Source organism: Aythya marila, assembly GCF_965140915.1.
Source record: "Aythya marila genome assembly, chromosome: 4".
NCBI classification, from domain to species: Eukaryota; Metazoa; Chordata; class Aves; order Anseriformes; family Anatidae; genus Aythya; species Aythya marila.
Window position 1 is genome coordinate 76,573,143 of NC_139045.1, and position 13,108 is coordinate 76,586,250.

At 65.1% G+C, this 13,108-nt stretch overlaps 2 protein-coding genes across 6 annotated transcripts in view; both read right to left on the reverse strand.

The window, feature by feature from the left end:
• Window positions 1–59: 59 nt before the first annotated feature.
• NOP56 (NOP56 ribonucleoprotein) lies at window positions 60–4,047 on the reverse strand. The gene is made up of 12 exons (XM_082759500.1): window positions 4,030–4,047; window positions 3,746–3,835; window positions 3,498–3,612; window positions 3,259–3,420; window positions 2,941–3,139; window positions 2,525–2,712; window positions 2,268–2,419; window positions 1,973–2,073; window positions 1,491–1,639; window positions 1,188–1,309; window positions 848–991; window positions 60–624 (listed from the first exon to the last, which is right to left on the reverse strand). The coding sequence occupies exons 1-12, from the start codon at window positions 4,030–4,032 to the stop codon at window positions 442–444; spliced, it is 1,608 nt and encodes a 535-aa protein (XP_082615626.1). The 5' UTR covers window positions 4,033–4,047; the 3' UTR covers window positions 60–441.
• A 268-nt stretch (window positions 4,048–4,315) lies between these two features.
• DCTN1 (dynactin subunit 1) overlaps window positions 4,316–13,108 on the reverse strand; it is a 59,289-nt gene continuing 50,496 nt past the window's right edge. For all 5 annotated transcript variants that reach the window (XM_082759198.1, XM_082759199.1, XM_082759197.1 and 2 more), the window contains 15 exons: window positions 12,927–13,087; window positions 12,010–12,178; window positions 11,534–11,602; window positions 10,961–11,023; window positions 10,725–10,874; window positions 10,136–10,297; window positions 9,722–9,853; window positions 9,116–9,244; window positions 8,674–8,816; window positions 8,196–8,362; window positions 6,158–6,291; window positions 5,459–5,648; window positions 4,859–4,935; window positions 4,641–4,730; window positions 4,316–4,557 (listed from right to left, as the gene is read on the reverse strand). In XM_082759198.1, the coding sequence (XP_082615324.1) occupies window positions 4,420–4,557; window positions 4,641–4,730; window positions 4,859–4,935; window positions 5,459–5,648; window positions 6,158–6,291; window positions 8,196–8,362; window positions 8,674–8,816; window positions 9,116–9,244; window positions 9,722–9,853; window positions 10,136–10,297; window positions 10,725–10,874; window positions 10,961–11,023; window positions 11,534–11,602; window positions 12,010–12,178; window positions 12,927–13,087 (1,974 nt within the window). In that variant the 3' untranslated portion in view covers window positions 4,316–4,419. The remainder of the gene's footprint in view (window positions 4,558–4,640; window positions 4,731–4,858; window positions 4,936–5,458; window positions 5,649–6,157; window positions 6,292–8,195; window positions 8,363–8,673; window positions 8,817–9,115; window positions 9,245–9,721; window positions 9,854–10,135; window positions 10,298–10,724; window positions 10,875–10,960; window positions 11,024–11,533; window positions 11,603–12,009; window positions 12,179–12,926; window positions 13,088–13,108) is intronic.

Here is a 13,108-nt window from a genome sequence, read left to right on the forward strand (position 1 = left end):
TGCCTCTCCCAGGCTTTCAGCCCCTTCAGCTGCAGCAGAACAAAGACAGAGGCGATGGACAACAACCTCAGCCCTTTATTGAGGTTCAGTCACACCGAGCTACTTCCTGCCCCCACTGCGCATGCTGGGGGTGCTGGGACGGGCACCACGCAGCCAGAGCCAGCCCAAAATGGGCTCGAGGAGGCAATGCTGCGTAAGGCACAGCGAGGCTCAGGCCTCCACGTGGAGCCTGCTGGCACCTGGGCCTGGCCCATGGACTCACCCGGACCCCGAGGTGCCAAAACGCCTTTAATGCAGCCCCCCCGGTTACATTCTGGGGCATGCAGCTGCTGGGAGCCCCGGGACGGCAGGCAGGGGGGGGCGCAGCCATACCGAGCTGAGCTCCTGCCAGGCAATGAGTCCACACTGCTGGAGCACGGCCCTGCTCCAGCTCCTGCTCCCCTAGTCCTCCTCCAAGTCCTTGGCTGCTTTCTTCTTCTTCTTCTCCAGCTGGGCAGCCTCTCCCATCAGTTTCCTTTTCTTCTTGGGCAAGGCGTCTTCCTCCAGCCCGTTCTCCTCGGGCTCTGAGAGGGGCTCCTGCTCCTTCTTCTTCTTCTTCTTTTTCACAGGCTCTGTGTCATTTTCCTGAAGGGAAACCGACTGTAAATAAATGGGCTGTGTCCAGCCCGGGGAGGAGACAAACGCCAGGTCCATGCAGGCTGCTTCCCTCACCTGTGGGGCTGGGCTGTTTTTTTTGGGGTCTCAACACCCCCACAAACCCTGCAGGGCAAGGACCAGCCACACCCCACACAGCAGGGCCACCACAGCCCCTTCCTGACAGGCACCCGCCCCGTGCCCCTGCCCTCACCTCTGCCTCCTCTGCCTCCAGCACCGAGTCCTCCATCTCCTCTGCAGCTGCAGCCAGAGCCTCCAGCCGCCGCTTCTCCCGCTTCTTCTTCTTCTTCTCCTTCTTCTCCTGCTTCCTCTTGACCTCAGCCACCACCTCGTTCGCCTGCCAGGGGAGCAGAGCGAGCTCATCAGGGTGAGGACCAGCTCCCAGCACACGGCTTGGTCCCAGCCCCTTCCCATGGCACCCGTCGGATCAGCCTCATTAAATCAGTTTTTTTTTGCCTCCACGGCAGGTCAGGATGGCAGATTGACATCATCTCCGACACGGGGCCCTGCCCAGCCACCCCACACGGCCTCACCTCCACCATGGCCTCCTTCATGACCTCCAGGTTCTTGCGGGGCGGCTCCCCGGTCTCGTAGAAGGCGAGCCGCTCCTCCACCTGCTCCCTCAACTTGTCCCCGAAGACGCTGGTGGGGACCTCTGCAGGGACAGGACGGGGGCTCAGCACCCCTCCCCCTGCCCCAACCTCCCACCTCCCGCAGCCCCAGCGCTCTGCTCAGACCACAGGAGTCACCATTCACTCAGTGAAATGCTGTTGACGAAAAATCTTGCCATCACGGCAGAGCCTGCGGGGCGCCAAGGGCTGTGGCTCCCCACCCACCTGAGAAGCAGTCGATGCGGGAGGCGATGGTGCACTTGTTGGCCAGGTAGCGCGAGATGCGCCCCTTGTTCTTGGCGGCCGCTCGCCCGATGAAGGTGGAGTGGAAAATCAGCCCGTACTTGGGGGTGTTCCCCCGCGTCTTCAGAGCCCTGGAACCGGGGGAGGCGTCAGGGGAAGAGCCCAGGCCTGAGGGCACCCCAGGCAGAGCCGCTGCTCCTCCCCCAGCCCCGGTGCTGGCTCACAGGCAGTGCCCCAGGGGTGCCTCCCAGCTCCCAGCCCGCCACACCGCTAACCTCCAGGGCAAGCCCTGGGCAGAGCCGCCCGGGACACCCAGCACGCCCTGCCGGGCGAGACGCAGAGCCGCGGTGGTCGCTCAGGGGCTGGGGCTGGCTGATCACACGCAGCCGAGGCAGCGGGGGCCCGGCGCATCGCACCCAGCGGCCCAGGAGCCTGCCATCACCGCAACCACCCTGCAGCGGTACCTGAAGAGAGCCTTCTCGGCTCCCAGGATCTGCACCGTCGAGGCTGGGTACTTGGCCAGGTTCGTCAGGCTGCCGGCGTGCGAGATGAGGCGGGCGCCCACCTGTGAGGAATGGGGCAGGGGTCAGGGCTGCCCCTGTCCCACAGCCCCACGCCAGCAGGACGGGGCAGCACGCAGCCCCCCGGCCGGGATCAGCAGTGAGAAGTGTCAGCAGCACAGCTCAGTGGATTGACAGATTAACTGAGACATCATCTCCGCGGCCAGGGGCAGCAGGGGGGGGACACACTCGCACTCACCACCTCCCCGATGAGAGCCGAGAGGCTGGGAGCCACTTGGCTCATCTTGGAGCGCAGGTACTCCTGCAGGCCCTTGCGGTACTCGGACAGCGAGATCACGCGGCTGGAGAAGCTCTCGATGTTGATGAGGTCGATGGGGGAGATGTCCATGCCTGGGCAAGACACGCATGAGGGCTGAGCAACGCCAACCACGCAGCAGCAGCGACCCCACTCAGCTCAGAGCTCCGACGGAGCCATCGCTGCCCATCCCCACCTACCCATGGAGGAGCGGGAAGCTTCCAGAATAGCCTGAGCCTTGGCACTGTCCATGACGATCTCCTCCAGCCCCTCCAGGCTCTCCTCGCTCAGCTCCTTGCGGTTCCCGATGAACTTGGCCAGCCGGCAGTAGGTGTAGTTCTCAGAGACGATCTTGATGAGCTCGGGGAAGTGGTACCCGTACCACTCCCTGCAGGCACAGCGTCAGGGCAGAGCCCGGCCCCATGCACGCCCCCACCCACCGGCCCCGCGTGTGTCCCCGCTCACAATCCAGCCGGGGCACGGTCTGCCCGGCTGGGGTGCATTCGGGGCCGTGCTCTCCCTCCCCGTTCTGTACAGGCAGCCGGAGGATGAGCTGCCTGTGGTAAGCGTGGGGAGGAAACCCGCGCCGCTCCTCCCGCCCGGGGACCCCCCTCACCGAACGCGCATGGAGAAGGTGTTGATGTCCTTGTCCAGCTGGTCCAGGAGGCTGATGGACTGGATGATCATGTTGTCCACGCGGTTCACATTGAACTTCACCTTGGCTCGGGAGTAGCTGTGGCCAAGACCCAGCTGCGCCTTGGAGGCCGACTGTGCGGTGAGGCCCTTCACCAGCGCGTGGAAGTGCAGGCGGATCCCTGCACGGAGGGCTCTGTCACCACCCCGGCAGGACGTGCAGCTGAGCACCCCCGGGTTGGCCCCCCCGGGCCCTGCTGGGGTCTCAGGTTGTGAGATCCCCCTGCCCCCAGCCACTCACCCCGCAGGATCTCAGCCACGACCCCCCCGGTCTGGCACTGGTAGCCCAGCTCCTCCAGGATGGCCGCCCCGATCTTGGCGTCGGCGACTCCCAGCAGCGCCTTCTTCTTCTTGGCGGGCATCGAGGTCTCCAGCAGCAGCCGCAGGTCCTCGTGCAGGATCCCTGCGGGGTGGGGGCGGCTCAGCGGGGCCGTGCCGGGCCAGGCAGGGACCCCCATTCCCCCGTGCCCCCCCACTCACCCTCGGACACGGCGTTGATGTTCTCCAGCGCGCTCTGCGCCGACTTGAAGGGCGCGAAGGCGACGAGCTTCACCACGTTGTGGAACTTGCCGATGGTGAGGACGCTCTCCTCCACCTGCCGGCGGCACCCCCTGAGCGCCCGGCCCCGCGCGTGGCGGGCACCGAACGGCCCCGGGCTCCCGGGAGGGGCACGCGGCGACCCCCCCCCCGTCCCCCAATTTCCCCCCGTTCCCCCCCCCGGCCCGTACCTGCGGCAGCAGCAGGCTGATCTCCTCCACTTCCCGCACGGCGAACAGCGCGTACCCGGCCGCATGCTCGAACAGGACGTGCAGCAGCACCTGCGGGACGCCGGTCACACGCGGGCCGGGCCGGGCCGCGCTCGGTGCCCCCCATCCCCCGTCCCCTCCAGCCCCGCAGGAGGCCCCCCCCCAGGCCCCGCGGCTCCCCCCGGGGCCGCCCCCGCCCCCCCCGCGCCCCCCGGGCCCGGCCCGGTCCCGATGGGGGCGGATTGCGGCCGGCGCCCCCCGCTCACCATCCCGCCGCCGCCGCCGCCGCCCGGAACTGGCCGCCCCGCACCGGAAGCCCGCCCCTCGTCGCTCGCGGCCAATGGGAGCCCGCGCGCCGCTCCCCGCCCACCAATCGGCGCGAAGCGTCTCGGCCAATGATCGGGAGAACCAGGCGGCCCCGCCCGCCTCTGCCGCCCCACCAATCAGCGCTGCTTATCGCCGCTGCTGCCCGCCCCTCGCCGCCCACAGCCAATGGCAGCCGCCGCGGCGCTCCGTGGCCCCGCCCCCGTGAATAAAAGCGCGGAGTGCGGGGAGCGGGAGCTTTATTGGGGGGAGGGAGGGGACGGGACGGGGGTGCGGGGGGGGGTCCCGCCGGGTCCGTTCCGTGCGGGCGGTGCGGGGGCGGCTCGGGGGGCTCAGCAGACGAAGTGTCCCTGCAGGCGCTGCAGCAGCTCGGGGGTGAGCAGCACCCGCTCCGTGTGGCCCTGCCCGGCCGCGCACGGCACCGACACGCGCCCGAAGGCGGCGGCGCCCTGCTCCTGCTCCCGCTGCGCCTGCGGGATAAATGGGATTAGTGATTAGCGATCGGTGATCGATCAGCATCGACCCACAGCCACCCTGCCCGGCCCCTGCTCACCTTGAGGAAGGAGGAGGACGGGAAGACGCCGAAGGCCGTGGGGACGCTGGCGCCCGGGTGCTGCTGCACCACCTCCCGCAGCGTGTCGGCCTGGGGGCACAGCGGGGCACAGCACCGTCACTGTCAGCACCACACCACGAGCCCCGGGGGCAGGGGAGGGCTGTGCCCGGCAGCCCCCAGCCCACCCCTCGCCCCGACACCCCCCCAGCCCGCCGTACCTGCAGCGTGTCGATGGTGGTCTTCAGGGACCACAGGCGGGCCGTCTGCTCCAGCAGGCGCGTGGCTGCGCTCCTTCCTGCAAAGGCCGGGGGTGAGGAAGGTGCATTTGACCCACCATGACCCAGCGGGGCCCGGCCCCCAGCCCTCAGCACAGTCCCGCACCGCGGAGCACCGGCCCAGCCAGCCCCGGTTCTTTGCCACCAGAGGAGGGCTGTGGGGACAGGAGGCTCCAGGCGCAGCCTGCAGCGCCCTGGGTCAGAGGCTGAGCCACCCTGACAGGGAAACAGCTTCAGCCTCCTGCCCGCCAGGCTGGAGCCACGCTGTCCCCAGACACGTGCTGGGACAGGAGGGCCACGGCTCTGGGCTAGGAGAGCTCCCCAGGGGAAGCCCGGCCAGCACAAGCAGCGCAGCCCCATCGCTCCCAGGGATACGGGGGCAGGCTGGAGCCATGCCCTGCAGCACACACCCCCTGCTGCTGGATCCCAGCTGGATGGCCAGGAGCTGCCAGTCCCCATCAGAAGTCCCCCCATGGCACAGAGCACCTCTGCGTGGTGCTCCCAGGGAGCTGCCCCAGCCCCGGGGGGTTGTGCAGCACCTACCTGACTTTGTCTGCTTCATGTCCACCACCTTGGTGTTGGTGCTCATCTGGTAGAGGGTTTCCAGGAGCTGGCTTGTCTTGCGATAGAGGCTGACCGTAGCCAGATCTTCCCCATGCTTGTTCTTGGCGACAGAGACCTTAGCTACGTGCAGAGGTTTCAAGCTGGCCAGCTCCATCTTCATCTGGGCTCCCTAGAACCAGCGGGTAAAGGTGATCAGAAGTTGTTTATTTGGGAGGAATAGAGCAGAGAAAACGAGGTGTAAATACAGCTGAGCGTCTGTGAGCCTCAGGGCAGGGAACAGATCGGCACCCCAGCACTTACAGCACCCTGACAAGGCAGCGGCCACGGACGTGACTTGTTGGATTTAAGAGCTACAATTAACATCTGCACAGTTATGCATAATAATCTGCATAATGACATGTCTATGAATAAATACACCAGTGGAACGTTATTTTGCTAATTAGATTATTTGCTGCTTTGCCAATTTCCTCATAGTGCAATCATTAATCAATCAGTGACTGGATCAGGCTCCATCGGCCAGCACCCTGACTACTGCAACGAGGCTGGGCAGGGACACGACACCAGCACCGGGTGCTGCCAGCCCAGCACAGGAGCGGGGACGGTGCCCTCGTGTCCTGGCTGGGCTCCCCGCAGAGCTCCCTCCCCTCCATAAAGCAACATCTGCTGCCCCCTCCTCACCTTGAGCCGGTTGTTCTCGTTCTTGAGGTGCTTGATGGAGAGCTGCAGGGCTTCAATTTGCTGGAGCAGAAGAGGCGAGTCCTTCACCTGCACCGGCCCCGAGCCTCCTCCCGCTGCCTGGCCAGCTCCCACACCTGCAGCAGGCACAAAGCAGCGCCGTCAGCACCCAAAACGCCCCGGCACGGGGAGCTGCAGCGGGCGCCAGGCATGCAGAGGGGGCTGGGCACCGGGACACGGCCGCAGCACCGGGTGAGCAGCCGCACGGTTTGGTGGCGCACGCCCGGGTGCCCCGCGAGCCATCGCGAACATGCAGCACTGCACACACCTTGCTCGGATGGAAAAGGCCAAAACCCAGCAGGGCCGGGCAGCATCACGCACCCACGCCCCTCAGCAGCCCCAGCACCGGGCACCCGCTGCCCCTTGCCCAAAACACGGGGTTCTCCCTGGCTGCTCCAGGGCCCCCTCTCTCCAGTGCTGGGGTCACAGCAGCTGCCCGCTCCCCTGCCCCACAGCCCCCATGGCACCCGCACGTCCTGGCTCCTTCCCCTCTCCACCCCGGCCAGACCTTGCCCTGGGCACCTCCCTGCAGCCCCTGCATGCAGGGCCGGGGCTGGGAGCACTCGCATGCTGGGGTGCAGTACTGTACCTCTCTGCTGTTCCTCTGCGGTACGAGGAGAGGAGGCAGAGGAAAGATGAGAAGAAGCAGAATTAAGCCAAGGGTCAGCTTTGGAAGGAGCCGTGCCCAGAGGGCTGCGAGCCATCCGAGTGGGACACGCGTGGGCCCACGACTGCTGCCCCTTGCTCTGGGTCTGAAGAGGTGCGGATCCACCCAGATCTGCCCCAGACGCTCAGCCAGAGCCTCCCAGAGCAGGAGCAGCCCCATGGAGGCCCCTCAGGCTTTGCACGTCCCCAGCAGAACGCAGGCTGGTGCTGGCACAGTGCTCAGCGCCATGTACACTGCTCAGCACCCAGACCATGCTGGTGGCACCTTCAGGGTGCTCAGAGAGCCAGAGCTTGTGGCCATGGCGACTCAGGGAGAAGCTGCAGCTCCACGAGAAGCAGGAGCTGCTGCACCCAGGATCTGCATCCTCACGGGGCGTTTTGGGGGCAGGGGGTGGCCAGGGGGTGGCCAGGGGGTGACCTCTGCCTCTTGGCAAACTGACAGCACTCGTGGTGCAGCCAGAGCAAGCCTGAGACCTGCCCTGCCCTCCTTGTGCAGGGCTCTTCCCCAGCCCTGGTGGGGCCGTGAGGGACACAGACCCAGCAGACCATCGCCACGCTGCTGCTAGAGGCACAGGCTGCTCCCCAGCCTCCTGGGCACGGTCCCAAAGGAGAGCTGAGCTCACAGTTCAGCAGGCCACGCACTGCCCGATGGCCAGAGCTCCTGACAAAGATGCCAGCACAGCTCTGTCACCCCACAGCCCTGCTTTGCCTCTGTACCTGCCTCCAGGCAGTTTTCTTAGGGTGTTCCTCCAAACGGAGGGACCCAGAAGGTGCTGACCCGTCTGCTGAGCAGCACGAGGAACCACAGCCTTAGCCATCGCCTGTCCTTCACCATCACCCACCCCTCGCTGGGGACTTCAGGGGAAATTGGCTCTCATTCACCAAGCCAGGTGGACAGCAGAGCCCACCCGTGTCCTGGGAAGCTGCAGCATGGAGGCAGGCACTGTGTGCAGCAAGGAGGACCCACCAGAAGGCTGGCATGGAGCCCTGCATCCCCCCTGGAGCACCCTGCGGGGAGGACAGGCCCAGCCAGCTCCACAAAGCTGCTCTCGCTGCTCTGCCTGCCCCTGCACGGAGCTGCCAGGGGCTGCGGGCTGCCTGCATGCCCCACTCATCACCATGAGAGCCCAAACACCTCCTGTCCTCTCCCCATCCTGTCCCCCACCAGGGCTGTGGCTCCCCGAGGACAGGTTGGGCAGCAGAGCTGCGCTGCTCCCAGTGCCGGGTGCATTCCCCTGCACAGCTCTTGCCCCTCTGCCCCCTGCCCCTCTGCCCCCACCCCACGGCAGCTGGGAAGCTCTGGGTGGTTACACACCTCCGGCAATGCCGGACACGATGGAGGCAACCCCGGAGGCAGGCGCCCCGCGCAGGCCCTCGATGGTTCGCTTGGACTGGTTGTTCAGGCGCTGCTTCAGCTCCACCTTCTCTGACTCCAGCTGGTCGATGTCTGCCTGAAGAGCATCCATGGTCTCTTCGAACTCCCTGGGGAAGAGCGCACAGACCGCGTGTGGCAGATCCTCGGAGCACAGCGATGGCAGTAAGAACACGCCAGGACAACGGCCTTTTCCACAGAGTGTTTGTACAAGGCCTTCCCCAGGATCCCTGTCCCAGCCCGAGCTCTGCTGAGCACCACGAACACAGCGGTTCCCCTGCTCATCCCCCCCAGTATCGCCCTGCACTAACTCACCAATGCTCCCGGCCAGCCCGAGGCATGCAGACCGTGCAGTCCCCACCAGAGACCTCCAGCAGCCAGCCCCAGCTCCACGAACCCATCCCACACATCCCACACTTACTTCTCCTTCTTCTTGAGCAGCGTCTGGGTCTCATCCAGCTTTGTCTGTATCTTTTCCACGCGGTCGTCCGCGTCCTTGGACGCGCTGTCCAGCTTCTTCTCCAGGAGGCTGAGGCGCACATTGGCCTCGCTGAGCTCCTCGCCCTGCAGCAGCAGAGATCAGAGGGCTCAGGCCCTGGGGGTGGCACCAAGGAAAGCTCCTCGTGGTGCCTGGGGGGTCCTGCCCCCCACCGTGCCTGTGCCTGGCACCCAGGGAGGTGCTGCCCGCTGTGAGCAGGCTGTGGTTGCAGCAGGCAGCAGCTCCCTGACAGCAGGGTCGGTACCTCCAGGAGATCCGACCAGGATTTGGGGCAGCCAGCCCCACGGGCAGCACGGTGCCGGGAGCTCAGCAGCCCCACTGCAGCTCCTCACCGACCGGCAGAGGCAGATGAGGAACGGCTCACCTTGATCTTCAGGGACTTCTTCAGCTCCTTGATGACCGTCTCCCTGTCCTCCAGCTTCAGCCCCAGCCCCTCAGCATCAGTGATCTCTGCCCGAAGAGCCGCGGCCCGCAGCTCAGCAGGGGGGGTGGGCTGCAACACACCAGAGGAAAAAGACATGAATAGTGGTGTTTTAAGAGGAATCCCAGTAATTGCAAATGGGCCACATGGCAAGTGGGGGACTGTTCTTGGCCTCCTTGTATCTGCAGGCCTCTGCCACCCATCCACAGGTCTCTACCCCCCCCCTTGCACCCACAAGACTTCTCTAGCCAGGGAGCAGCAGCAGAATACCCCACCGCTGCCCACCACGTGCCGAGCACATCAGCAGCTCCCTCAGTGTGCTCAGCACCACGTCCCAGCACCACCAGCCTCAGGGCATTGCACCTTGGTATTTGTTCTCCTCAGGGTCACTGTTCCCTGTGCCTTCACCACCACCAGTGTCAGCCCTTGGGGAAACCTCGGAGGCACCAAGACCTCGCAAAGGTCTCATCTCTCTCAGCAGGATCCCGAGTTGTGGGGAATCACAGAGCAGCTCAAATGCCCGAAGCTCCTGCCGCAGGCAAAGCCCACCTTGGTCTGTGGCCTGTCAGCATCGTACTCTCCCTCCTGCATGGCCGTGGCCATCTTGTTCATGGTTGCGATGAGGATGCTGCAGGACTGCCGCAGGCACTCGTAGGGGTTGATGCCCTGGGTGCCGTAGATCTGCACGGGACAGGACAGAAGCTGTAGGTGCCCCTCAGCCCCCGCTGCAGCCCCCTCCTGGCTCCCCACCAGGTGCCCCTCGGTGCGGCTGCAGCACGAGGCCAGCCGTGGGGAAGGAGAGCACAGAGCAGGGAGCAGAGCGCTCTGCATTTTGGCATTCCCTGGCCACGCTCCCAGGCTCCCCGAGACCCTCCTGGGCAGGTCCACAGCCCCCAGGGACGTGCACCAACCCCACCCCGCGCTGCAGCAGGGAGCAGGGGCAGTGAGAAGAGGATTTCCCACCTGCTCGCTCGCCTTGAAGGCCAGGTCCTCCAGCTTCACCGCCAGCAGCCCCTCGTTCTCCGCCAGAGGGGCGATGAGCTGCGCGCCCGCCGCGGCCACCTCCTGCAGCACGGCCACCACCCAGGTCAGGTGCTTGCGGCAGTCCAGCAGCGTGTCCGAAACCTGGGGCCGAGCAAAGCAGGGGGGGGTCAGGGAGGGCAGGCAGGGGGCTGCCCCCCAGCTCCCTCCCACACACTGCAGCTCCCGGCTGCACAACGCTTCCCTCGCTCTGGTGCCAGCTCCTGGCGTCTAACGCGCATCTGAAGGAGGAAGATGGAAAACACCAGGAAAGGCAGAAAGAAGCTCAAGGCTGGAGGAGAGTAGCTTGCAAAGGCCACGTCTCCACCCTGACCAGAACGTAAAGCCCAGAGACATGCAGTCCCTGTGCTGCTGCTTGGCTCAGGCAGGGCTCTGCCAGCCTGCGTGCTGTGCTCCCTCCATGGAGCTGGTGAGGAGGGCAGCGAGCTGAATGCTCTCGGTGCCAGCCCCAGCACGTGGCCGTGGCCCCCCAGGGAGCAGCTCGGGCTCCCTGCCTGGCTGCCCAGCTCACCTGCTGCCCAAAGCCCAGCGCCGCGGGGATCCCCGGGGCGTCTGTCCCCGGCATGCGGCGCCTGATCTTCTTGCAGAACTGGCGGATGTCGCTGCACGAGGTCTCCAGGTCCTTGAGGAGGATGGCGAGGTCGGACGCCTCCTGCCCAGCCTGGGGAGCAGCAAAAGGACCTCAGAAAGACTGACTGAGGGCTGGGGGGGAACCCAGCAGCAGGCAGCAGGGCCGGGCACTCCTACCTGCAGGAAGGCTCGCAGCCTGCACACCTCCACGCCCATGCAGTCCAAGGCACTCTGCGTGAACTGCGGAGCACAAGCACGGGCACCGTGAGCTCTCGGCAGCAGACACCAGGCAGGGCAGCTGCCCCAGGACAAGCTGGGGCTTTGGTCTCGGGTGTCTCGGGACAGGCCCTCTCTACGCCACGCTGCCACGGCTCCAGGTTTCCCAGGAGAAGTTTGAGGCATTGAATCCATTCCTGTTTTACTCCGTGGGGCACAAGACCCCCGCACCCCCCTCTGAAGCCCAGGGAGTGCAGCGGCTCGGGAAGCACAACGTCCCCCCCAGACACAGGGCTCCCTGCACCCCCCTCACTGCTCTCCTCTCCCAGGGATGTCTGCAGGGCAAAGGGCCCGGGTTTCCCTCCCCTCTCCCCGAGCTGGGAGCCTGCAGCGTGGCTGTGCTGCCCCGCAGTGCCTGCGAGGGGAGGAGGGGGCAGAGGGGCACCCCAATTCACAGAACGATCTCAAGGGATCAGGGGGGCAGAGGCAGACAGCACGCGACAAGGACACTCGGGTCATTTGGCACCACTTCACCTTGATGTGGTCAGCCAGCTGCATCGTGCAGTCCTCAGCCTGCTCAGCCAGGTGGATGCTGTACAGGTGCTGGGGGAAAACAGCAGAGATCATCACCCCTCCAAGGTTTGCACACACACAAGCAAACAAACCCCACGGGGGAATCCAGAACAAAAACAAACACCGAATTTTTGGCCCAACTTCCAACTGAAGTGCAACCTCCCGCAATGACCCCGCCAGGTCCCTGTCAACATTGCCCCCGACCGATGGCCTTTAACTCAAACGGGTCAGCGCCCTGCCCTGCTCACAGAGCTGCACAAGCCTGGGACAGGGGAACCACGTCCCTGCTGCCCACATCCTCCCAGGGACAGAGGACGCAGCCCCCAGCTGCCAGTGCCTCAGGCTCACGTCCTGCACGCTCCGAGGGTGAAAAGCACCCAAAGGGGAGTCGCTGCCAGCGGGTTTATCTGCAGCTCACCCATGCCACAGCCACCTACCTGATAGTACTTGATGGCTTTGGTCAGCGGCTCCACGTTGACCGTCTCGTCCAGTTGGTCCTTGTGCAGCAGCTCGATCAGGAAGTCCAGGGAGCGCTCGTGGACGCTCATCTCGGGGTACAGCATCCCCACCTTCTTATACACCTCCACGCTGCACTTGTTCAGGGCCCTGGGGAGGGAGCGCAGGCAGTCAGCAGCTCTGGGACAGGCACACACCACACACAGCACCCACACAGGCTGTGCTTCTGGTGCCGACCCCGGAGCACTCGAGGCTGAGCAGCACGGGAGCTAGAGAGAGGCTGGGGAGGACAAAACATCTGTAAAAAAACAGGGCATGAGACGGGCTGCCAGGGAGCCCCAGGGAAAGGGAGCCCCAGAGCACAGCAGGTCAGTCCAGGGAGACACAAGGTCTGCCTGCCAGCACCAGCAATGCCCCGTACAGCGCTCAGTGACGCGCTGGGGAAGCTCTCCCAGGGAACTGAGCACAGGGCACCTGTGGAAGGGGGCACTGGGCTGCAGGGGGCTGGGAGCCTGAAGCCCAGAGCGAATCCCAGGCACAATTCAGCTCAGCAAGAGAAAGGCTGTGGTGTGGGACAGATGGAAAATAAAAATAAAAATAAAAATCAATGCACCAAAGCTAATCCTGAGCTAAAGACACGCAGACACAGCTGAAGGACCAGCCATGCATGCTAGAGATGTGAGTCCCCCATGTTCTTGCAAAGAAAATGAGGAAGGAGACAGAACAGAAGCGACCACCCCATAGCAGGGAGAAACCCAGGGCCCCTCAGCTTTGTTCCAGCCTCGCTGCCCAAATTCCAGCTCCAGCAGGGTCCAGGCCCTGCTGCGGAGCTGTGAGCTCCGTGCTTCCAGAGGGTGAAGAGGGTGGGAATTGGGGCTGGGGGCGGCTGGGTACTCACTGCTCGTATTTGTGCAGCGTGGCCTGCAGGAGGCTGAGGGAATACACCAGCCCTGCAGCAAAGCTCAGCTGCTCTCCCGGCGCGCCCCGGAGGCCAGTCCGCTCCGCGCAGTTCTCGTTCAGATCAAACTTCTCCTGAGCTTGTTTGCTGATCAGCTCGGCCTGTTGGGGAGGACAACCTTG

Bases quoted from the DNA above. Each gene is read 5' to 3' on its own strand.
- NOP56 (XM_082759500.1), bottom strand. The intron at 3,140-3,258 runs GTGAGTGGCTGG...CCCTCCGTGCAG, and splicing joins CGTGGCTGAGATCCTGCGGG to GGATCCGCCTGCACTTCCAC. The intron at 2,713-2,940 runs GTGAGGGGGGTC...CTGTGCCTGCAG, and splicing joins ACCTTCTCCATGCGCGTTCG to GGAGTGGTACGGGTACCACT.